This window comes from Clinocottus analis, unplaced genomic scaffold (genome assembly GCF_023055335.1).
Source record: "Clinocottus analis isolate CAN_PGR_092001 unplaced genomic scaffold, fCliAna1.0.p SCAF_11, whole genome shotgun sequence".
Lineage (NCBI taxonomy): Eukaryota > Metazoa > Chordata > Actinopteri > Perciformes > Cottidae > Clinocottus > Clinocottus analis.
Window position 1 is genome coordinate 17,870,404 of NW_027175832.1, and position 24,382 is coordinate 17,894,785.

General features: G+C 44.2%; 1 protein-coding gene across 2 annotated transcripts in view; it reads left to right on the top strand.

Moving 5' to 3' along the window:
• Positions 1–3,970: 3,970 nt before the first annotated feature.
• The window catches only part of cacna1eb (calcium channel, voltage-dependent, R type, alpha 1E subunit b), a 50,525-nt gene continuing 30,113 nt past the window's right edge, over positions 3,971–24,382 (top strand). Inside the window, exons 1-5 of one of the 2 annotated variants that reach the window (XM_068604057.1) lie at positions 3,971–4,118; positions 5,906–6,359; positions 11,858–12,126; positions 16,776–16,882; positions 17,494–17,633. In XM_068604057.1, coding sequence (XP_068460158.1) covers positions 5,944–6,359; positions 11,858–12,126; positions 16,776–16,882; positions 17,494–17,633 — 932 coding nt within the window. In that variant the 5' untranslated portion in view covers positions 3,971–4,118; positions 5,906–5,943. Of the gene's footprint in view, positions 4,119–5,905; positions 6,360–11,059; positions 11,735–11,857; positions 12,127–16,775; positions 16,883–17,493; positions 17,634–24,382 lie in introns of those variants that run through there. The other variant, XM_068604065.1, reaches the window with a different exon arrangement.

The window sequence follows — 24,382 nt, forward strand, 5'->3', positions numbered from 1 at the left end:
TTTCCTGAGATGCTTCTGTATCTTTTAATGCATTATGATACTTGTGCTCTGCGACAACCGACTTCTCCAAAGCTGGATTTCTTAGAACGACTTATGACAAAGGTAAACGTATTTCTGGCATCCGTTTTTTTATTTTTTTAAAAATTCTTTTCCTTGAAATAGTTTTCTGCCTCCGAATGTGATGAAATGAAATAAAACCCAACGACACAAAATCATTCTTTGGTCGAACCGCTCGCCACTCAAGTAGGAATTGCTTTAATTTGAAGGTGTCATGAACCAAAAAGCTCGAGAGCCACTGAACACGGAGGAACTTCAAGATCTGTGTAATAACTCGTCGAAATCATTAAAAACGCAACTTCACACTTTGACAGAATGAAGCTCAGCCCGAGTGTTCACAACTCACATATATTGGAGCTGGAAACATTTTTCCCTCAGCAGTTAGAAACTAAAGCTTTTATCTGTGAGACTCCACTACAGTTGTGTTTCAGCCTCAGCCTTAAAAAGGGGGTTGTGTTACTAATAAATTTGAGTTTAAGATTAAAAGAAAGTGCAGCATTAAACCCAGCGGGAGTCTTTAAAATGAACCGGCAAGCCGACGAAGCGAATCTGATGTTTACCCTCAGGCCGGCCTCCCATGCCAGACCAGATATGATTTGCCAACCATTTACTACCAACTGTCTCATGCTCCAAACAGCATGCTCGTCCTCCTACACACACACACGCACACACACACACGCACACACACACGCACACACCTGATAGTTGATTTCTAAAACTCTTCTTTCTTTTTTTTCCGTCGTTCAATGGCAGCAGCCTCTCTGCTTGGCGTCTCCACGTCATGCATCCACTTGGCCGCGTGCCCGGAGGATAAGACGGCAATTATTTCCTCACAGAGATGACTCTGCTAGATTACATAAATCCATATCTAATTCACACAATATGGCATCGGGACATAAAAAAAAAATCTCAGTGTTCTTTCCTGTCACAAAGCCCTCAAAGACGTGTCTGTAAGAGACTTAACCTTTCCTCTGCCGTTGATGGAGATGTTTGAGTCGATAGCTGAGAGGTGGTTGAGGGGACTCCGGGCAATTAAAGAATAATACAACCTTGATTAAAGAGAGACATGACAGTAAAAAAAACATATCTTCTTTCGAACTATAGCGGAAATGAAACATCCACAGTACACTTTTAGGTGTTTGCTTTACTACTTTGTCTATTTGTGTCTGCAGATTTGTCCTAAATTCACCAAAAGTTGACTCATTAGCATATTTAAACACACAATTTAAGAAAAATTGTAACAGAAATATGAATGCTTATTGTAAGTAATGAACTGGGGGAGTTTATAATACATATATTTAATTAAGGGCCGTTTTTCTCTCAGCCATGAATCTCCACTTTAGTTCCTCCCTATATTCACATTAATAGCCTGATTTATAGAGCATTTTATTCCCCAAAAAATGTGGCGAACATTACCTTTGTATGGCTGTCGGCAGTGTAGCATACGAAGAGATACAACATTTGAAACTTGGCTTCATCAGACAGAGCCTCATTTGCATATCCAAACAGGAAATTTCCACACAAAAAAACATGGAATCCAAAAACACTTTTCCTCAATGTGAGTATTCAACAGGGAGAGGTTTTTTGTGTTTGTGTCCTTTCATTATAAAGTCTCCCCTGTTCCCCCGAGAGTGTCTCTGTCCCCTGAAGACAAAAACATTTGGAAAGCCCCCGAGCTCCAGAATGAGGAGGAACACAGTTTCGATCTGAAGTCTTCATTTACCCTTCAGTGCTGGTGGCAGCAGATGGCTCCTGCAGCTCGCTCAGTCCCACAGCTACCGGCTCCTCCTCGGCTTGGGGAATAACGGGATTGGTTGAAATGAACACGGCTGACCTTTTAATTAAGTACATGGACCGTCGTGCCTCTGTTTTAATCACAGCTAAAGTTATTCTCTGTCCTTGGCTTCTAGTTTCAGAGTCCAGACACAGGACTCACTTTTTAATGGCCTGGAAATGTTTTTTTTTTTTTTTTTTAAATATAGCATATTTATCCCTTTGGAAGACTCACAGCCTCTTTTTACATAATGCATACATATCAAGATGAGAATACTGTATTTGTTACTGACTAAATCTTTATTTCATCTCTACGGAGCTGGGATAAATAGTTGTTTAGGTTTTTTCAATGTCACAAAATGGATTTAGTTTGAGTTTGCGTGATCGCCAACGCGTTATGTTGATTCTCTTATGTAATGGCATCATGCATCATGCCCGCTGTGGAGTCTTTTTAAGCTGAAACGAAGTCTAAGAAATCATTCTTTCCCTGCGTTACACACAGTCGCTATGAGGCTGGTCAACGATGCACTGAAGAGTGACATCTCACACTGCATCCATACACAGAGACCAAGGCTTTTACTCAGGAGCCTGTTGCAGGTGGACGCCAGAACAAAGGACGAGAGACCACCTGTGGTTGAAAAGATCTTCGTCCTCTCCGTAATGTATGACCTGTGCACAGAAGTGATTGATTACTTGACAACACAGGATTGGTATCACATTTGCGTTTGACAAGATGATTTGCATTGAAGGTTTGTAAGCCACCTTATGCATCAACAAAAATATAACTTCTAAAACATAGTAGTTACGAGTAGATATGCACAACAGCCAAACAAGCGGTTGTGATGATACTTTTGAGTTTGACCTTGTTTGTGTTGGTTTTTTTACATTAGTCACATTAGGTTCAAATACAACAACAGATGTTAAACAGGAAAAAACATCTTAACTCAAGGTTTTAACTTAAGGTCTTCTGTGTCCAGGATTTCATAGTGAAACTTCAGTTAGAAAAGAGTTTTTCTACTTTAATTTAATGCTTCTTCTGCTTAAACAGACGCAGCTTCTGTTCATATGATCCTGTAAAGAAAACAATGACTGGAAACACGTGAAATGATGCTTTGCTCATTTACATTTAGATTCAAGTAAATCATCTTTTAAAGTTGATGTTTGACTCTCCCCACTGAACGGGTGTGAAGTCCAGGTTCATGTATTTACTTTATTTTATGTATTTGGATTGTAGTTTATTGGTAATACTTTATTTCATCGGCATATAGGATCAATTTCCTCGGACGTTTCTGGGAGAAAAAAAACATTGTGGTTTTACTTGAATAGTTCAGCTGCTCCAATTGATTCATTTCAAAAGCTTAAATGACATTTTAGCAATAATAATCCAATGTTATTATATTGTGTAACACTGACTCAAGTGTGTTACTTCTGCACTATAGCATAATCATCTTTAAAAAAAATATGCTTTTTCCTCATAATAGAGCATTTTAAACTCTCAGTTTCCACTTCTAATTAACTAAGTGAAGCATCTGCACATTTATTACTGCTTATTTACATATTATACAGGAGCCATTAAAAAAAAACAGTGTCCCTCCAACAAAAAAACTGCTGTCACAAACACGTGTGTTTACATAAACACTTGCAAAGGAGAGTAACACCTGGATGCAAGTGAAGGTAAAAACAACAACTGTTCTTTCTACCTTTGTTCTCAACGCAACTCCTCCCTCTCTGCACCTGCTGCGGGTCTCAGGTGTGCGACGGCTTTAGTCCACCATCTAGTGGTTAAGACCACCGATTCAAATCACGCGGACCTGTTGCACGTTATCACCTCCTTCCACCAAAAAAAAAAAAAAAAAAAAAGCAAGGAATAAGAACTGATCCAGATGTGCAGACCTCATCTGCGTGCCCGCACCTTTCGCTGAACTCTTTCCAGCTGTAAGTTTTGAAGGCACACATGCCGCTTCACCGTGACCCACATCAAGTGAGTCACGTCGCTCAGCCACTGAAGATGACTGGGATTATCTCCATGCCTCGCTCCCGTCCCCAGTCCCCACATGCCTGTTTACGTTCACATGAAGCCACGCTCCCCTGGCTGCCGGCCACGCCGCGGTATTTATAGCCAAACAGACGGAATCACCGCGCAAGGAATCCGTCCTCAAAGAATCCTCCAGGAAACAAAAAAGCATCCTCGAAACCTCTAAACTTGGACCGAGTGAGCAGGGCTGGATTTTTTTTTTTTTTTTTTACAGGATCCACCTGAACGATGAAGGAGCGCGCGTCACCTCAAGGTAAAAAAAAAAAAAAAAAAAACAGAAGAAGAAAAGAAAGAAAAGAAAAACCCTCATATCCATAAATCATTTCATTACTTTATTGATGTTTTCCTGTCGCGCGCGCTGCATTAACCCTCTCCCTCTTCTTCTTTTTCTAGCATCTTATTCATCTCTTTGTACTTGTTGTGACTGCTGCTGCTTTCTGCTCTCGCGTCAAACACTTCAACTCAACGCAAGAAGAAAGAAGCAGCATCCCAATTAGCAATACCTGTTAACAGGATAGTCGATGTACACAAAACAAACAAACAAAAAAGACCTGCAAGCTGACGTGCACAAATTGGAAGAAGGGGTGTGGTGGGGCTGCCAGTTGTTTCAATGTGGGCTCGCGCTAATTAGACGAGATCACAGGCATTTTAATGTATGATAAAAGAGCCACGCAGACGTGGACGATCGACTCCCGCAGCAGTGATTGTTGCCTTGTGGATTGACACACTGCAGCGACGCTCTCTCATCATAAGGCGACATCACCAGTGCTGCCACACATGATGATTCATTTCATTTATTCTTTGTATAAGTGACCCAGATGTCGTGGATTAACCCCGGAAACATCATAGTGTGTCGCACCTGCTGCTTTCTGAAGGTGTGCCCGTTTAATGCAAGTGATTTCGTCCCCGATGACACGGTTTGTGTGTCTCTCTGTGTGTGTGTTTAAACTTGCACGAGGCTCGTGCTGCAACCCGCCCATCAGTAGCATCGAGCTTGCCGTCCAGCCACCCGCGTAAATGCGCGCGCTGACCTCGGAGCCCTCTCCCGGGCTGCGCTGCCTCTGGGAGCGCAGCTCATATATATACGGAGTCCAGGTCATGCTGCTGCTGTTGTTGCTATTGCTGCTGCTGCTGTTGTTGCTGTTGCTGCTGGTGTGTGAGTCACGGAGCCGTTTGGTTCAGCTCTCCCACACTCGGTCGTCTTCTTTTTCAGAGCCGGCTCTGTGGGAACAACCTTGTTTCGTCTGTCTCTGACTGGCTCGCATCAAAACCTGCTTGTTTTCCAGCTTCACCACCTCTCCTCCCTCATGTTTCTCTGTCTTAGTTACACAGACACACACACAAACTGGACAGTGGCAGCAACAACAGGATCATGTTTTGTTTTTTTGTTACGGGTTGGTTGTGTTCAGTCTTCTGGAAACAAAAGATGAGGCGAGATTAAAGCAAGAAAGTCCAGTGTTCAATGCTTTTTTTTTCCAAATCAAATCTCACCTCTCTGACCCAATTCATGCACACGCTCTTATTCCACTTGCCAATTGTACAATTACTGGCAGTATTTCTGCATGGCTGCTGCTGCTTTTAAAGCTTTTGTTCCTCCTTGTCTGATGCCCACAAATATCCCACATTGCCGAGATGATCATTTAGAAAAGAGAGTATATGGTTGCATTTTTTTTCCAATTCAAGCTGCACTGGTTAGTAGCAGCTTTTGGTCCTGAAGCTGTCAGTTTATCTGCCTTCAGTAAATTGTAACACTTATACAGTCAGAGAAATAATTCTATATTCGGTATCCGAGACAGGTACAGTACTGGCATTCCTCCTCTGTGGACCATATGGCCATCCATCCTGTAGTATCAGCTGGTGAAGACATCTCAATCTGGATCAGTGTGGTAGACGTCGCAGTCCCAAGAGCCAAGCTTCTGTCATGGCTAAAAATAGACAAACAGAGAGGGGACGAGGATGTGAGATGTTTCATGTCTTTTCACCACTTTCCCGCTCATGAATGGCTCCTCTTTTCTTCCCTCCTTTGTGTCTCATTTGCAGCATTATGGTGAAACCGCCGCCCGCCGTCCTCTGTAGAGATGCACGCCAGTTCAGACCAGTCCCTCTCCCGCTCCCTCACGCCCAGCCTCCCGTCTCCGTCCGGCTCCGGTCCCGGGGGAAGAATGCACGTCCTGTCCTCCCTGTCCCTCCCCGAGCCTGAGGCCTGGAGGAAGGCCGGCTCCACTCCCCGTCATGGCCTGGCGCAAGGAGCTCGCTCCAGCTCCCTGCAGGTGCCCAACAGCTACCCGGAGTACCTGGGGCTGCCCCCTCGGGCCGCCAGCTTCGACGTGCCCTGCGGCGAGGACGAGGGCTCGTCCGATCAGGGTTCCGGGTCGCTGAGCCCCCACGGCATGAAGCGGCGGCGCGGGGGACTCGTGGAGCAGAAAGACATAATCATGGCTCACCAGGCTCACAAAATCCAGAGCACGCCGCAGGCCCGCAGGAAGGAGTGGGAGTAAGTATAAAAGAGAATCAGAGGCGGAGGATTCCTCCTCAAATTGTACATGTAAAGATGATACATCTCCGTGGATGAAAGGAACACGTTCAAGGTCAAGGTCGCTCATTACAAACAGCCCAAATAACTTTATTTGAAACTTTAAACAAAGGCCCATGACTATAAAACTGATGAGTAATCATGCCACACAATACAAGGAATGGGATCTTTGATTTAAATAGTTACTCATTCTTTTCCATAGCAGACACTTTGACTTGTCATTAATAATATTAATGATCGCTCCATTCCCTCCAAGTGTCCCAATTTGGTTATTGTTATTAATTGCACCTGTTCTTTCTCTGCCGCGATGCGTCAAAACCGTCTGTCGTGAAAATGACCAAGTGTGACACGCTGAAGCGGATTCAAAATATATGAAGCAACATATGACATTAACGTTTTTAATGGACATTGTGTTCGATGACTTCAGGTAAAGTAAAAAAAAAAAAGTGGTGTTTGAATCTCTGAACCCATGGAGAATAATCACCAACACACACACACACACACACACACACACACACACACACACACACACACACACACACACACACACACACTTTTAGTTGAGATAATCTCACTGTACTCTATCTGCCCAGCACCAAACAGCAGATAGGTTGCTAACAAAGTTAGCAGCTAACAAAGTTAGCAACTACAGTGGATGTAACGGAGCTTTTTACCGCTGAAGAACCAAACGTTTCCCTTAAAGGTCGGCAGGACACCAAATCCGAGCTCAGGGGAGAGCTAATAGTGGACATTACGCTCTTTAAGTTCTTGAAGAAAACCACTCAGAAAGAAAGCTAATGTCGCTCTACGTCGATCGCGTTGTGTTTTTAGCTTGTTCCACTTCTCCCAAGTGGCAGAATATTTAGCACTAATGCAAGTTTAACTTTGAAATAAAACCAACTACTCACTGAACTTAACTCAAATGGCAAAGAGAGCCTGACTTTAATCATAAAATGGAAGCAATTATTACATCACATGCCCAAATCTGAGCTGACATTGAGCATGAAACGGCTAACATCTGAAGTCACCCAGTGAAGCTAAATGGAGAGAGAAGTTTGCGACAACTGGCAGTTAAAAAAGTGTCTGCAGTTCTTTCCACTAGTGGACAATAACTCATATTTAAGAGAACGTGGCTCAGTGGTTAGCATACCAGTCTCTCAATCAGAGGGCCGGTAGTTTAAAACCCTGGCTCCGCTAATCCGTGTCAATGTGTCCTTGAGCAAGACGCTTAACCCTGAATTGCTCCCCGTTGCTGTGTATACGGTGCATAGAGTGAAAATGTAAGTTGCTTTGGATGAAAGCGTCAGCTAAATGTGAAGAAAGATTTAAAGTTAACCTGTGGAAAGTACTTTTACGATGACTAAAGTATAACGCTTGCTGTTGTTGTTTTGTTGCTTGGCTACAAAGTGCTTGTGTCAGACGCCGCTGCATAGTAGCGATACGTATCCTTTGTTCCCGGCCTTGTTATAGTTTCCACCAATGATTCACCAAATCAGTTCCCACTGCTTTCATCAGCCGAATTGATGGTTGCTGTTTGTTTACACGACGCCTGCGTATGTAACATTGTGGGCTGCGCTTCACTGTAATCAGACACTGGATAGCGTTATTAATGGCGCAGCCGAGGGTGCTCGCAGGTGAACTTTTAAACTCTGGAGCCACATCGCTCATGATTATCCGCTTCCCACCACTTGAACGTGGAGTGGTACTCCATCAGTGTAACCCCCCCAACCCACAGACGAGCCCCGGCCTCCTTCCTGTACCCTCTGAATCCTCGGTACCGTCACCGCCCACTCAAATCCACTTTACCCGTCGTTCCCTCTCTGGATTTCCACCTTTTCCTTTTTCCTCCCATGCGCAGACACTCGAAACATGAGACTTATGTCAGTGTTTGGTCCTCGATGGCTAACATTTGCATATTCTCTTGTTTTTTTAAATGAGCGACTGTACCGCACTCAGAAGAACAAAACATTAAGACGAGGGATGAAAAAGAAAAACAGCTGAACATTAATATGGCACAACTGTACATGTGTTGTGGTTATTTGTCCATTAGGGGATGCTAGGGAATCAAAGTAGAAGAGCAGCAGGGAGCCAGCAGATGATGTCTTCAGAGCTCAGCTGCTGAGCTTTGGCTTTGTCGATTGAACACACAAAAAACTTATGAAAATGTAAGAACACTTAAAGACCAATGAGTGATATTGAATTTCTGCCTAATATGACATATTTTTACCAACAAAACAGAAACTTTCACTGTTGAAGTTTCAACATTAAAAAAAACAACAACGTTGTATTCAGGTGCTAATCAGTTGTCAGATCTCGTAAACAATGATGTAAACATGTTTCAGGTAAAGCGTATACATATATATATATATATATATATATATATATATATATATATATATATATATATATATATATATATATATATATATATATATAAGTGCTTATTGGTCGAATATAACTGACACAACTCAGTATGAGAGGATGTCTGTTGCTAGGCAACAGCGAGAAAAAATAAAATGCTAAAACCACTCCAGTCAGTGCCGGATGGAGAAAAAAAGCCTGTCTGCAATTATATAAACGCTCTTCAGAGTTGTGGCACATTAACGTTTTTACCTCACGCTGCACGTCACCTGCAGCCTCCGTCTTCCACGCAGTGTCTCTGGAGACCGGGGGGACATGAACGCACCGCCAAGGCCCCTGATTCTCCCTCCTCGTGATCAGCTCGAGCGGGGCCCCTTTCTGCCCCAATGAATTCTCGTTGTTCAAACTTTAATCGAGGGCCAAAGCGAATGGATGTGAGCTCCTCTGCTTTGATCCGCCGACAGTTCACACGGCTATTTTTAGAAGCCCGCGAGTCGGCCGCGAGCAAGAGAAACAAAAGCCGGGCCCTCCGAAAGAGATGCAGGACCGTAGTGACGGAGCCGCACGGGCAGGCATGCAGGAGAGGCGTGTGTGTGTGTTCATGTGTGCGTGTGCACACGTGTGTTGGGCGAAAGTGATTTCTGTAGGAAGAGGTTGCTCCATTGTGCAACATGGCTTTTGTTGGCAGCAATGAAAAGAAGCAACGGCGCAGGAATTCAAGAGAGCTATGTCGCTATGGAAACAACAGCAAAGAGCGAGCAAGAGACAGACACACACACACACACACACACACACACACACACACACACACACACACACACACACACACACACACACAATCACAGAGAGATGTACTGTTTGCAAAGATGGACAAATATGTTTTGTTGGTTCACAAAAAAGTTTTTTTCTTTTTCTTTTAGCAATGAATGCTTATGTAACATTTTGTTTTGTTTGTAAAGAGAAAACAAAGTGAAGATATGTTGCAGATGCTGTCTTTTATTCTCACATCCCCTGGACGGGTCAGTGACGGGGCCTTTTGTTGCTGTCCTGCTTTGCATGAAAGCGACACGCCCGCCTGCTTCATGCAGATTATGAGAGAGAGAGAGAGAGAGAGAGAGAGAGAGAGAGAGAGAGAGAGAGAGAGAGAGAGAGAGAGAGAGAGAGAGTTACTGGAGCTCACTTAGGGATTTATTCATAGATCCTGTTAAATCAATGTTTTTTTTTTCCTTCTTCTCCCCCAGATCTCGACTTGTTTGCCAAGCATAAATTTGTCACTCTCTCTTGGCTTGCTTTTACAACCCCTCCTCTCCTCCTCCTCCTCTCCTCCCATCCTCTCCTCCTCCCCTACTCCTCCTCTCCTCCTCTCCTCCTCTTTCACTGCCCATCTGTACACTTCGGTACCTGCCTTGTGCTGTCAGTCAGCAGGAGAGGGAGATCACGTGGCAGAGATGATGTGACAGTTGATTTCTTCTTTATATATATATATATATATATATCTATATCTATATATATATATATATATATATATAGATATAGATATAGATATAGATAGATAGATAGATAGATAGATAGATAGATAGATAGATAGATAGATAGATAGATAGATAGATCTATATATTTTTACTGCGTTTACTTGATGTACTTTCAGCCTGAATTGGATAATGCTGCGTCCGTGGGGGCTGAAGTGGTCACCTTCAGGGGAAACCGTGGGGAGGGGAGGAGAGCGGCAGATGGAGCGAGAGAGCCCGAATGAGGTCTCAATTGTGCCGCTGAGTGCGAAAAAAAAAAGAAAAAAGACCCCTGTTGTCTTCTCTGCTCCCCATAAAAAAGGGAGCAGCCCTACGATCTATTTCACGCTCTATTTTTACTCCTGACGGTTACTCCATTATTAGCACAATGGCCCAGTTTTTTCCCTTCTTTTTCTAATAGTGAAAGTCTCCATTAATGAAAATATGCCAATGTCTGACTATCACATGGGGTCAAGCGCCTGTTCTATAAATCACAATGTATTGTTGCTCGCTTGCCCCATCCACACACTTGTTGTGCGTATTGTGCTACATATATTCTCACACTTATTTCTCCACCTTTACTTGTTTTTGATACCCACACAGCCTGCTATATAGGCTCTTTTCTTCCTTCTTTTTTTTATTTTAGGAACTGTTTTTTGTTCATCCTCAGCAAACTCTAATTGCTATGGTTACAAAATATGTCCCGCCTCCCCACCAGCCTTCATTCAGATGGATTTTTTTCTCTTTTAAAAAAAAATCTCCATCATGAAATATGAGTGTGGGAGGGGGCGGCCGGTGCTTATGCTCTCCTGGCTGCCTTCTCCTTCTGCAGCAGGTGAGATGCCTGCGAGATGACCTGGCGAGTCAAGCAACTCTCTCACAGCATTCTGAGATTGTTTAGAGAATAACTTTCGTGTGCACTTTTTTCTTCTTCTTGTCTTTGTTCTTTTTTTTTTCTGGCGTTAACCGGGTTTCCTTTCACGCGAGCTCTTCCTTTTGTCAAGTTTACCGAGTCGAGAGGATGCGTAAAGTTCGCCAAGACTTCGCTCGGATCTCTCGCTCTCTCTCTCTCTGATGAGCACAGAGTCGTTTTGGACCACGCAGCTGCCGCTTTGTCCGATCCAAAAGAGCTGTTGATAGAGAATCGATAGGTGATAAGTCAGTGGATCTGTTTTTCTTCTCCTTCTTCTCCCTCCCTCCGCTGCCGGCAGAGTTTAGAGAGACGCGCATTAAAAGTTGCTCGTTGCTGACTGTAACGCGCAACGTTAAGCGGATGGGAGGACAGAGATGACGAGATTTTTGCAGCTCGTTCACCTGATTCGTCGTTAAGTAAATGGATGATTTTTCCCACCTAAAATATTAGCCAGCTGAATGATATAATCCGTTGTTTTCGTGTGGATATGGAGTGATAGGAATCTGCAACTTTTGGGGAATCTTGGCGCTCGAAAAGCTGTCACCGGATTAAAGGTGGATCCTTTTTTTTCTCCTTCTTTTTTTTTCGTATCGCTCCACATTTTTGCTTCTCTTCTTTACTAGAAGGTCCCGTCGCGTAACTATCTTACGCCGCTGGTCTCCTCATCTCTTTTGCAGAATGGCTCGGTTTGGAGACGAGTCCGCGCCCAGCACGGTGGACTCCGGAGACGGGGACCTGGAGCGCGGCGGCGGGGAAGGACAGGACGCGGCGGCGGCGGCGGGGCTCACGGCGTCCATAAGGCAAGCCAAGGCGCAGCGGGCCCGGACCATGGCCATGTACAACCCCGTCCCGCACCGGCAGAACTGCCTCACCGTCAACAGGTCGCTCTTCATATTCGCAGAGGACAACTTCATCAGGAAAACCGCGAGGCGGATCATCGAGTGGCCATATCCTTCCCATGAGAAAACCTGTTTAAGTTGTCTTTGCTTTCCCTGCAGTTCATCATAGAGAACGCGCATGTTGTGAGTTCAGCACCATGGACAGCTACAGGCGGCATGCGAAGCCTGCAGCGTTCAAAAAGTACAACTCCCATTCACTCACAAGTGACACAAGTACAGTTTCTTGAGCAGCATCACTGCTGTCCCTGTGTTTTTTGCATGACCCCGTCACATCCCACCCTCTTTGTTTAGTGTTTGCTTGTCTGCATAGTGGTGTCCAGCTGCTGGTTCAATCACAAGATGAATTCATTGCTCTGCACAGCTGAGTTTAAAACCCCCTCTCCTCGTAGTTCTGCTCAGCTTGCCCCAGATTTTGTTCCTCCATGTGCTCCCGTGTTGGCAGAAGACAGAAAGTTAGCATGTGGCGATCATTAGAAGCAGCTCTGGTTGGTGTGGGGGTGGCATGTAGGCACATCTCTGCTGCCTTTAGTGCTCATTGGAATATGAACCTGGCCATGAGTAGGTGTCAGTTCAAATCCACCAGCGGTTCCCTGCTTCCTGCTGCAGCGTTGGCCAAACGGTTCCTCTCCCTCTCTCTCTCTCCTGAACTTCAGCAGCTCTCACAAAGATTATACCAAGGAGATTATTTCCCCTGGCAGGTGCAGCGAGTTAATTTAGCGTGAATGCCACATACATATGCACAGTCACCAATTACAGGCCAAACATCAGAATCCGCCGGCGCTATACGTGACTTCTTCACTTAAATCAGTTTGTTTTGCTTCAATCAAGCGATTCCCTGATAAATCGTGTACACGTTTAGATATTTTAAAAGCCTGATCAGTTCAACAACATCCCTCACTTGCCATATCTACCCACTGCTCCTCCTGTCTTACACCCCCTTCAGTGCAGCGTGCCAGTCTCCCACTGTTACCTAACCGCAGGCTGTGTGTGGCGTGTGGGCGCGTGGGGCTAGTGGTCAAGACTAGCTGGCCAGGCAGCACGGCAATGTGACTGTCGGTTTCACAGAGGTAGAGGTATGTGGGAGAGAGCTGGCCGGTAGTACTGCGGCGGATCGTGGGCTGTGAAAGCAGCACATGTCAGAGTATTGACTGGGCGAGACCCAGATATTGTTCACAGCGGCCAACTTCGGAGATGGCACAGTGCAAAACTGATTCATACGCATTCATGCGCTTTCATTGCAATGCGGCGCTTCTCTGGTTGTATATGTTCCTGCACAGGTTGAGAGTGTCGCGGTGTGGTATTACTCACGAGTTTTCAGAAGACGCTGGAACGTCTGTTGCCCAATGTAGGCTGAAGGCTCTGCACCCCGAGATTAAGTTCAGGGATTGTACCAGAAAATGAACCGATAAGTTGCATTAATGACGGATTAATCGCTTTGAGGCTTTACAAAGGGGACAGAAAGACATTCTCTGGTTGTAACTTCTCCAAAGTATCATTTTAAGTTGTATATCTTTGTGTTTTTGACTGTTGGTCAGACAAAAAAAATATATTTTCAGATGTGATCGTCTTGGAGAGGGTGGGCCATTTTTTTGCTAAACAGCAACAACAAATCAATCTACAGATTAGTGTCTTGTGATGACAATGACTGGTTGCAGGCTTTGTGTATCTCTACATCACTGCTGACCAGGTCTTCTGCAGGTTTCACCTTCCAGACCGCCAGATGTTTCCGTTCATTTACATACGACACAAAAACCCATTAAGCTTCAGTTCATTATCTAACCCATCACAGCCATGAAGAACGTAACTTTGACAAAATAACTACAGACTTCATTTGGATTTCACATCAGTTGATAGACAGAAAATTAAACTGCAATCATTTTAAGAAATCTGTTATGTGGAAAGTCACTTTTTACACGTGATACCCGACATCCCCGAAATTTCAGCTTCTCAATTGTTATAATTTGCTGCTTTTTTCACACATTTTACAGACCAGACAACTAATATGTTGTTGCATTCTGAACATTATACAGTGAACAACATAGAAACAAGATGGAGAAGAAAAGGCAAAGTAGAGCCCAGATAAACCCACCCTGTCACCCTCTCACCTCGCCACCCTGTCACCCTATCACCCTGTCACTCTGCCACCCTGTAACCCTGTCACCCTCTCACCCTGTCAACCTCTCACCCTGTCACCCTATCACCCTGTCACCCTGTCAACCTCTCACCCTGTCACGCTCTCACCCTCTCACCCTGCCACCCTGTCACTCTGCTACCCTGTAACCCTGTCACCCTCTCACCCTGTCACCCTGTCAACCTCTCACCCTGTCACGCTCTCACCCTATCACCCTGTCACTCTGCCACCCTGTCAACCTCTCACCCTATCACCCTGCAACCCTGCCACCCTGTCAACCTCTCACCCTGCCACCCTGTCACCCTCTCACCCTCTCCCCCTCTCACCCTGTCACCTGTCACCCTGTCACTCTCAGTTGCTCAAACTGCTCCTGAAGCGATCGGTTGAACTCAAGAGAAGTGGAGCTCCTCGGCCTCACACAGAAACCTTCTGTGTGGTCAGCTTCTCTGGTCATAAACCTTCTGGTCATAAACCTTCTGGTCATAAACCTCCGTGGTCATAAACCTCCGTGGTCAGCTTCTCTGGTCATAAACCTCCGTGGTCAGCTTCTCTGGTCAGCGGTCTGTCGTCCTCCTCGATGGTCCTGAACACTCTGGCTCTCCGGCGCAGGTGACAGATAGTGAGGGCAGTTGGAGGGGGCGAGATTCATGAAGTATTTCCCACTTCAGCTATTTTCTCTCTTCAATGGCGGCGGTGTGGACCTGCCAATGTGAGTCAGCGTGGGTCCCGGAGGCCCCCATCGCCGCGCTCCTCTGAGTCACTGACCCCGATTCACTGAAGGCAGGAAATTAATAACAAGGAGCAGCTGCCTCATGGGAACTCCAGGGGACCGAAAGTCACACGCACAGACAAGTGTCGGGGCACATATCACACGCGGCGCACGCCGGTTCACACCTATATATATATATATACACACATAGTGTCTCCATAGGGCCCGCGCATGCACACACACACACACACACACACACACACACACGGACATAAATCTATCGAGGTGGAGGTCACTGTTGAAATGTTAGAAACGATGCAAGAGCTTCTGGAGGAAATGATGTGCAAATCTACAGAAAACACTCGGACACTTAAGGTCAGAGGTCGGAGTCACACGAGACCAGAATGAGCTCTCACTTCCTGTGTCGCCTGCACACGTTTCAGGAGTCGTGTTCCCATTTAAAGTTCGTGCAGAAATCCACTCCTGACAAATTTGCATTGGCAGATTTGAGAGGTTGAGATCAGTTATTTGTCAAGAAATTATTCAAGAAAACATAAATGTTTTAGTATTTGGAGCCCTTTATTATACAAGTAACCATATAAGGTCATTTCCCTCACAATGTATTTCAATGAGGGCCCTATAAAGGGCTTGAAAGCTGCAACTAAGACAATGAAAAGCAGCAAACTGCAACTAAATAATGTTCAACATTTCTGCTGAAACAATGACGTCAACGGTTAATTGATTACTAAGATAGGTGGTGATATCGATGTGGCGATCTATCCGTCTATCTATTGGCTGATAAATTCAGCTCTAAAGTATTTTAATGCGAGATTGCAGCTTGTATTTATTCGCACATTGATCATTTCATTATAAAACATACCATTCTCTTATTGTCCTCAGCAGATAATGATCACTTTTTACAATTAACCTATAAAATGCTGGAAAACTGTACAAAATGTTTATCAATTTCTCATTTTGGGCATGAGGGGACATCTTTAAATTATTATCTTTTTGTTGGAGGAAGAGTCTGAGACCGATTTACAAACATGGAAAATGACTTTGCGATTGTTTATGATTCATTTTCTGACTAATTGTTTCATCATTCATGGTCACAAGAAGACGTGTTACTCTGGCATCTGATGTTCTTTATGTTCAAACTGCAGTCCAATGTGTCGCTTGCTCCTGGTTAATCATGGAGCACATGGTTTATGAAACCTCCCCGTGACGTTAGAACCCTGGACATGCTCCTCTCCCGTAGTGGAGAGATCACACTTTGAAGATGTGATACTCTTAAAATGAGCGCGTGACACGTGCCGCGTGGAGCCGAGTGACGCGGACTCGTGCAGCTTGAACCAGTCGGGCCGAGGGTGACTTCCCCGCGCGCCCTCGCTCCCTCGCTCCCTCGTTCCCTCGCTCCCTCGCTCCCTCCCTAACCGGCCTCTTTCTCCTCCTCGTGAAAAACACTTTTAAAAGCATGTTGCCATGGATACTGCACTCTCTCTAACAGATTGCCTTCAACACCAGAGAATATGAACCATGCCATAATTCATCTGTCATGTAATCATCCATCCATCCATGGGTTTCTTTTCTCCTTTGCACTAAACCACGCACAAATGCACTTTGGAATTAAGAAGAAAATATTGTATATATATATATATATATATATATATATATATATATATATATATATATATATATATATATATATATATACGCTTGTTTTACTTAGAATACACTGATTTTGTTGATTTGTGTAATGATGCATTGTTGCGTGTGTCAGTATTTGTGTGTCTTTATGTGTTTCGTGTTCTCCTTGTGTCGTAGTAAAAGTGCTTTCCTTAACTTTGTGGCCTTTACACCATTTGAGTACATGATCCTGGCCACCATCACCGCCAACTGCGTGGTCCTGGCCTTGGAGCAGCATCTCCCCGGAGAGGACAAGACCCCCATGGCCAAGAGACTGGTGAGGACCACTTCAGGACCACAAAGAGGCCGGGGTTGTGGGCCGAGGTCGCTGTGAGATACCAGAGAGGGGTTTTTTTTCAGTTAAAGGGTGCACACTTTGCTGTGAGCTTTCTTAAGAAGTTAGTGGATAGAAAAGGTTGAGAAAGAAAAGTATTTTCTAATGTAAGATAGATTCCACTGTTTCAATGTTGGGTTTTTGGAAACATGGGGACAAATGCTTCTGCGGTGGAAAGTATAAGAGACTGAGACTGAGAACATTATTGTCGTATAATTTAGAAGCACACCATTAGCGACATCAGATTAAGATGTTGTATGTAAAACATTCAATGAAATCATTAAAGAAAACTATAGATTGAAACGTTGTGAATTGTTCAAATTAGCTCCACATTGACAATCATTTTAATTGTGTTATTGCCACTTTTACTTAAAGGGCCAGTGTCACATATTTGGTGCCAGCGTATGAGGAAGCTCCCGAACATTTCAATACCTAGCATGCCCCATTCAGACGATCAAGTATTAGAACTCATTTGGGGTTCATACTACTATTTGAACACGTGAAGAAAGACCCTGACCCCCGCTGACCCGCTGTCTCGTACCTCGTTTCCACAGGAGAAGACAGAGCCGTACTTCATCGGGATCTTCTGCTTCGAGGCGGGGATCAAGCTGCTGGCCCTCGGCTTCGTTTTCCACAAAGGCTCCTACCTGAGGAACGGCTGGAACGTCATGGACTTCATCGTCGTGCTCAGCGGGTGAGTGACACCACGCCGTCGGTTGTCCGTGACAAGCTGGAAGCGGGAAATGTTTGTTGTGAGCATTGTCGACATATTCCCGAGTTACTCCTCGCCAAGCATACTGGCGAAATCTGCCTTTTTGGAGAAGGAACATAAATCAGTTCGCTGTAGCCAACCAACTTTTTTGAGCATCGCCTTGCACTCTGACGGCGAGCCAATCAAATCAGAGCAAAGCAGTTGCTCTTAGACTTTGGATTGGCAGTGGTGTCGCTTTCCTCCTGTTTTTTTCTTCTTCTTCTTATCTTAATAGATCTTCTCTAGATAGATCTCGTCTTAGCTGGGAAAAGCACAAGTGTGACTAAAAACATAAACAATGGATTGATTCCAGTGAGCCAGTATGTGCAATATCAGGACCTTGGAGCTGGCTCACATCATCAACATTATTAATTACACCTGTATTTCTCTTACTGAGGCCTGCTGGGAAAAAAAAAACCCAAGACTGTTACATGAGGAATGGAGTGTTATTTTGCTGTTATTATTCACAATGTCACAAATTGTGGATGTTTTGAAGGCAGTACTTGTCCCAGTATACCCACTGCTGGCCTTCTTCATGCTACTCCTCCAATATGTTTTGTCTCTGCCGTGCTACATTCTCAGATATTGTATCGTACGATTGCGTAACATGGCTACATGTCAGCCTATTTAGCATAAATGGTGAGACATAACAGCGCAGACAATGTTACTGTTACAACAGAACAATGGACGCTTGAAATGGATTAGCTAACAATGGCGCTGCCAACCAGCCAGCTATTGTTGTCATCGGGGCGACTGTGGTTCAGGAGGTAGAGCGGGTCATTAAAGTCTTTATTTTGAGCTCCACTCTGGGCAACGCTGTTGTTTGTTAGCTGACCACTAACAAGCCGACACAATAAAGGGTTATGTCCTTTGTAAGGAAGCAAGTCGTCTGGAATAAAATGGGCCTTTTGTGTGCGATTAATCCGACAAATAATGAAGATAAATGTACCTGAAAACCTTGTAAACCTATCTCTAAACTGTACTTTAACCTAAGCATTTTAAGCTCGGACAAACTTTACACAAGACCAAAGCTACAATGTGTTAGCATGTTCTTTTCTAAAGACACACATTCACAAATACACTACCATTTAGTCCAACAAGAGTTAATAAATAACGCATTTGTTGGGGACTATTTTCAGCCACGGATCAATACACATTTGGAGCTCAGGTGGGTGTTTCCAGCAGCAGGTTGGTAAACAAAATAAACATAAAAATGTTAATTATAATGAAGGTTTGGCCCATTGATGGACTTTTGGATAACAATGGAGGTCAATGGCTTCAGAGGAATACGCTTCATCAGGATTTGGCTACACAGGCTTGTAAATTCATCTTTTCCTGGGATTTGTTTACAAGAAGAAACAAACTACTTACTAGGATCTATAGTTCCTTAAGAATGCAACTTTAAGTTAAATATAAACTGAAAGTTTGTGTACGCTTAAAGGGACGCCTCCAACTGCTCTCTTTTAATTTTGAATGTGGTTGAACTCCACCATGCATTGCAAACTCCACTGATCGCGTGAGGGCGCGGAGAGAAAAGAAAGTTTTAAATGGATGCTCAGCAACTGATCCCGCAATTAATTTGCCAACAGAATTCATTTTTACTTTACCAGGCTGTGCCTGGTGAACCGAAAGATTCAATTTTGAGACACTGATTGTCAAGTTATGTCGGTGCATTCGTGCACGTGACGCCGCTCGTGTCGACGCTTATCAATGTTGTCGCCACGCGTGCTCGTGCTGCATTTTAAAGGCTCGTAATCCCCCCCTCACCCCCCCCACGCGCCGTCCTCGTGTCTGGTCTGACACATGGTCAGCAGCGGCTGGCTCGATATAATCAGGTCTTCATTGTTGATTTGTTGTTGTCGAATTTCCTCTATAAGCGTGTCCAGTATGTATACAAACACGAGATGCATCCACAGAAAGACACAACACATATATGCAAGGAAATGTGTCTTCTTCTTCTTCTTCTTTTATGGCACAGTCAGGCTCGGCAGTCAGCGATAGGTGGGCGGATAAGTGGATTGGCAGTTGTGTTTAAAACCTGCTGCGGTTCGCCTCCAGGACCTGTGAATTAAATGTGAATGCAGCGCTGTTATGCAAAAGCGCTGAAAGAATGGATGGATGGTGTATAGAGGAAGAGAGAAGAAATGGAGAGTGGAAACAAGAGGAGGGAGGGGGGGAGAAACAGAAAAAAAAACATATTGGGAGACTTCGTTTGTTCCCTTTGAGGCTGCGTTTAGGAAGTTAATTGCGCAGGAGTTAAGCATTGTTAGCGCTTCTATGCTGTTCATGGCTAAGTGTACATTATTCAGCATGCAGGGAAGATTGCTTTTGGTGTGTTGACATCTCATTTCACCCTGACACCCACATCTTTCTCCTTCTCAGCATCTCAGTCTCTCTCTCTGCCTCTTACATAAAAGGCACATCAGCATCACGTTTGCGGACCAGTTAGTGCCGGCCCCAAACACTCTGTCGGTGACAGATCTCGTCTGAATCTTTGCACGGTTAAAGTGTTGAGTCGTGTTTGTTTTTTTGTTTTTTTTGCGTATTAATGATCTGCTCTGAACAGTTGCAACCTCGCTGGTTGCTTTGCGATTCGCTCATTAGCCATCCGTTCGCTTCAAAACATTTTGCTTTCGGTTTGGCGCTAGCCAAAAGAAATAAGGCCCCGTTTGTTCAAAGCAGCAGCTCGTTACTCACCAGCCTTTAGACTAGCTGTGGACATAAAACTGTGTTTTGATCTACAGTGCTGGCTACGCATGGCTGGAGAAAACACGTCTGGAAATAGATCTTCTTTATTTATTCACAGGCATTCAGAATAGTTTGTCATTTAAACCTGAGAGTACGACCCTAGAAACTACATATGAAATGCAAAGGCTTAATAATTTGATGTCAGGCTTGAATTTGTAGTTTCCTACAGCTTGACAGCAGTGTCAGTTATGATGGCTTTTTAACGTAAAAACTATCAAATACACATCAGAACGTACAGAAACGAACCACACCTGCGCCAACTTAACGTCTCGGTTGTATACGTATGTTCGTTTCTCGCTGCTTGTCTGTTTTAATACTTTAATCCTGCCGTGAATCTGTTGCAACCAGATGACCGAAGCTGCCGGAATCAAGCTTTCAACATGTGAGTGTTGCTATGAATAGAGATTCAGCGTAGGATATCACTCGAAGGCCAGCGGTTCAAGTTGTGTAACAGTTTGATGGAGTTCAGAGCGAGCTGTGGCGTGGACCCAATTACAGTCCTCTAAAAACACACTGGTGGGACGTGTGTCTTACATAACAATCGTTTTCTTTATTGATTCATTTTGAACATGAGACATGAAAGAGAAAGTAAAGCATGTGCTCAAGTTGATTTAATTAAAATGCTTCTTTGTCAAAGAAACAGTCCAAAACCCCAAATAATGAAGTTCACTATCATAGAAGACAACAAAAAACAGGAAATAATCACATTTGTGAAATTAAAAGCGCCGAAACTTTCTTTTATTTAAAAAATAAAAGAAATCTAAACGGTAGGTTTCTGTAGATCGATGAATCAGGTTACAGAGTAATCGTACCGCTTCTTCTGTGTCTGGTGGTGAAAACGCTGCATGGATCACAGCTGTAATCTTACAAAACATACAACATTTACACTCGGATGTAAACCTAGAAGAAGTCCCGATATTAGTCACGCAGTGGGAAAATAAAAGGATTACAGCAGCTTTGCTCACAGTAAATAAAAAAGCAATATAAATAAACAGTAAGAAAAACAGTAAGAAGAAGAATATACTTGCAATATTAAAAAGTATATAAAAGCACTGAAATGTTTTTATATTGCACCAGATGAGTGTAATTAAAGTGGATTAAAGTGTTTGTGGTCCAGAGGTCGCGCGTTAGGCGACAATGCATGATGGGAGGTCAGAGGGAATGAAAAAAGGAAGTAGGATAAGTTGTTGAGGAGAGTGATGGGAGCTTTCTGAAGAGGCAGCGAGCCGGGTGTGGCGGCTCGGCCTCCATGCGCCTGACTCTGGCCTCATGTCCCATCGTGACCCGGGGTCACACCAGCCGGATAGAAGTGTGGCAGGAGCTGCAGGGATTGGTGTACAGGGAGGAGGAAAAAGAGAAGAAGGAGGAGGAGGAGGACACACACCCTGTGGACCCGTTGAGGAAAATCAGATTAATAAAAGGCTGAACTGAAGTCCAAAACGTCCACAAGTGTGCTTTGTTGCGCCTGTAACCGTCACCCCGACGGCAACGTTAAAGTATTTTCCACAGTCTCAACTGTTGAAGTTCTTCACATTCAACTGACAACTTCAAGTGAAAAAAAAAAAATACACAAAACCGTCGGCGTGCAGATCATCTCGCCCAGTTACAGACACTGCTGGTAACTGGCGGCCTGGTTTCCTGCCACCTTTCTGACACATTTTCTGGTAGCACATATGCTGCTCTCCTCTTCTCTATGTCACACACACACACACACACACATGCACACACACAATCTGGTGGCACAGAACAAGTAAGTCAGACTTAAAAGAAAACACACATGTGTCATTTGAGGCCGGTTGGGAATCAAATCGAGGCCACTGGGCCAGCGCTGGCGGCATTCATTCCACTTGGTATTAATGAATCGGTAGAAGCGACTCCGCCGGGACGCCGAGCTCAATTAAAACCCTTAATCTGAGTGAGGAGTGTGTAGCAAAACGGAGCACACGAGAACACTTTACCTCCGAACCAATTTAATTCACGGATTCCTAAAATGGTCAATTAGGTCCCGCGGCAAAACAGATTGGCACAGGTGGGCAGGATGCTTTGATTAGCAATAAAATGTCTCCCAATTTACTTGTGTGTGTGTGTGTGTGTGTGTGTGTGTGCACTCGTTACTCCATTTGTAAAGCTGAAGGTAGAGTGTTGCCCAGTGAACCTGTTGCCCTCGTGCTGTTTGATTACTGCTGACAACTCCCTCGTCAGACCTGAGCGGTATTGATCCCCAGGTGTCTGTCGGCTTCCCGGCTTTCTAAAAAAAGAAGGATATCAACGTTCACTTGTTGCCCTGTCGTCCCTCTTACACGGTGCGACACTTAAAAATGATTGCTCTTTATACAGGATGAATAATACAACTGGGTGGGAGTTGGGAATGATTCATTAGCCATCTGGAACAAAGACACACACACACACACACACACACACACACACACACACACAGAGGAGTGAGTCAAAGCAGTTTTCATCTGTAGCATTTAACGTGGATTTGTATCACTGGATTAACCCGTCAGAGCGCCACCGGGGCTAAAGATAGCTGTCCCCTGCCCATCGACCGTCGTCTGTGAGTTGTGCACGTATTTACTTTGTCGCCTCCAAGTTCCCATCCAGTACAGCACACACAGCAAGTACATGGATATGTGGGTACTTTCCTAAAACAAGCGGTGCTGGATTATTACACCCTGGCCCCACTTTCTCTGTGTTGTGTTTGTGTGTGTGTGGGACGTAATCAACGTTGCTTTATTGAGGCGTATACACCATGCGAGCACGAGATAAACAAAGCTGATTACAGTCTTCAAACCAGATCATGATGCAACATTTGAAACACTGAGAGGCTTTTCTTTGGGTCCTTTGGGCTGTTTGTGCGTTCAAAGTTAGCATCAGAGCTGACGCTTCATCAAAACGCTGTTAAAAAACTTGTTCAACTATATTCAAAAATTCAATTCAATTCAGTTTATTTTGTATATAATATATGTATAACTCAATTAATAAACTCCTGACCAAATTACTGTCAGTTACGTTAGCATGAACAGACACTTCTCACTTATTTGAATGTATTGTTTTGTTTAATATAGTTTGAATATGTGGTGTTACATGTGTAACTACTCGATTGCTTTTGATTGGCTGGAGCTACAGATGTTTCCACCAATCTACACATGACTGAAGTAGTGACTGGCTCAAACATTACTCAAGTTTTAACGGTGCAGCTTGAGCGTTAAGCTATCAAGTAGTTTGCAACAATTTAAAGGGGTTTTGCTCTCAGCTGGTGCAACTTAATCTGGAGGTCAAGTTGCAAATGAACGTGTTTCCCACTGTGTCAGTGACTCTAAAACAAGTCCAGGAGGTAAGATTAAAGCTTCAAGATCTCTTGTTCCTGTGTCCTTAGCTCTAATGTGTCTTTCACAAGTGACAAACAATAACTTAAAATCCCAGGCCATTTGAGAAAACACACTCAGCTGATTTTTCTGTGACTGATAGTGAATAAACATTGTTTTTCCTTCATGTAATCCCAATCCAACAGAGCACTAACAACATTGCCATTAGCTGCACGGTTGATGTTTTTCCCCCAGATTTAATTCAAAGCCGTTAATTTGTTGACGCATTATGTTGGTTCGGCTGCACATTACCATATGCAGAGCTGTGCTGACACAGTGAGCAGTGTGATGCGGCTGATTACTGTAGTTTTTGGTGCTGTTTCTCCGTGTAGGTGGAGGTGTGTGGGAGAGGCTGCTTTCTGTGCACGTAATGAATTCAGCCTCTCCAGAGCCAGTTTGGTACAACACTGTGTAACAGTGCTTCAAAGCCAACGAGGAAGAGATTAGCCTCTCAGTACGAACATCAACTCGCTGCTGGATTGTTACAGAGAGCTGTAGTGGCGCGCGCACTTGCATGTGTGTGTGTAGGTGTGTGTGTGTGTGTGTGTGTGTAGCCGTCCTGTGTGTTTTATTGTT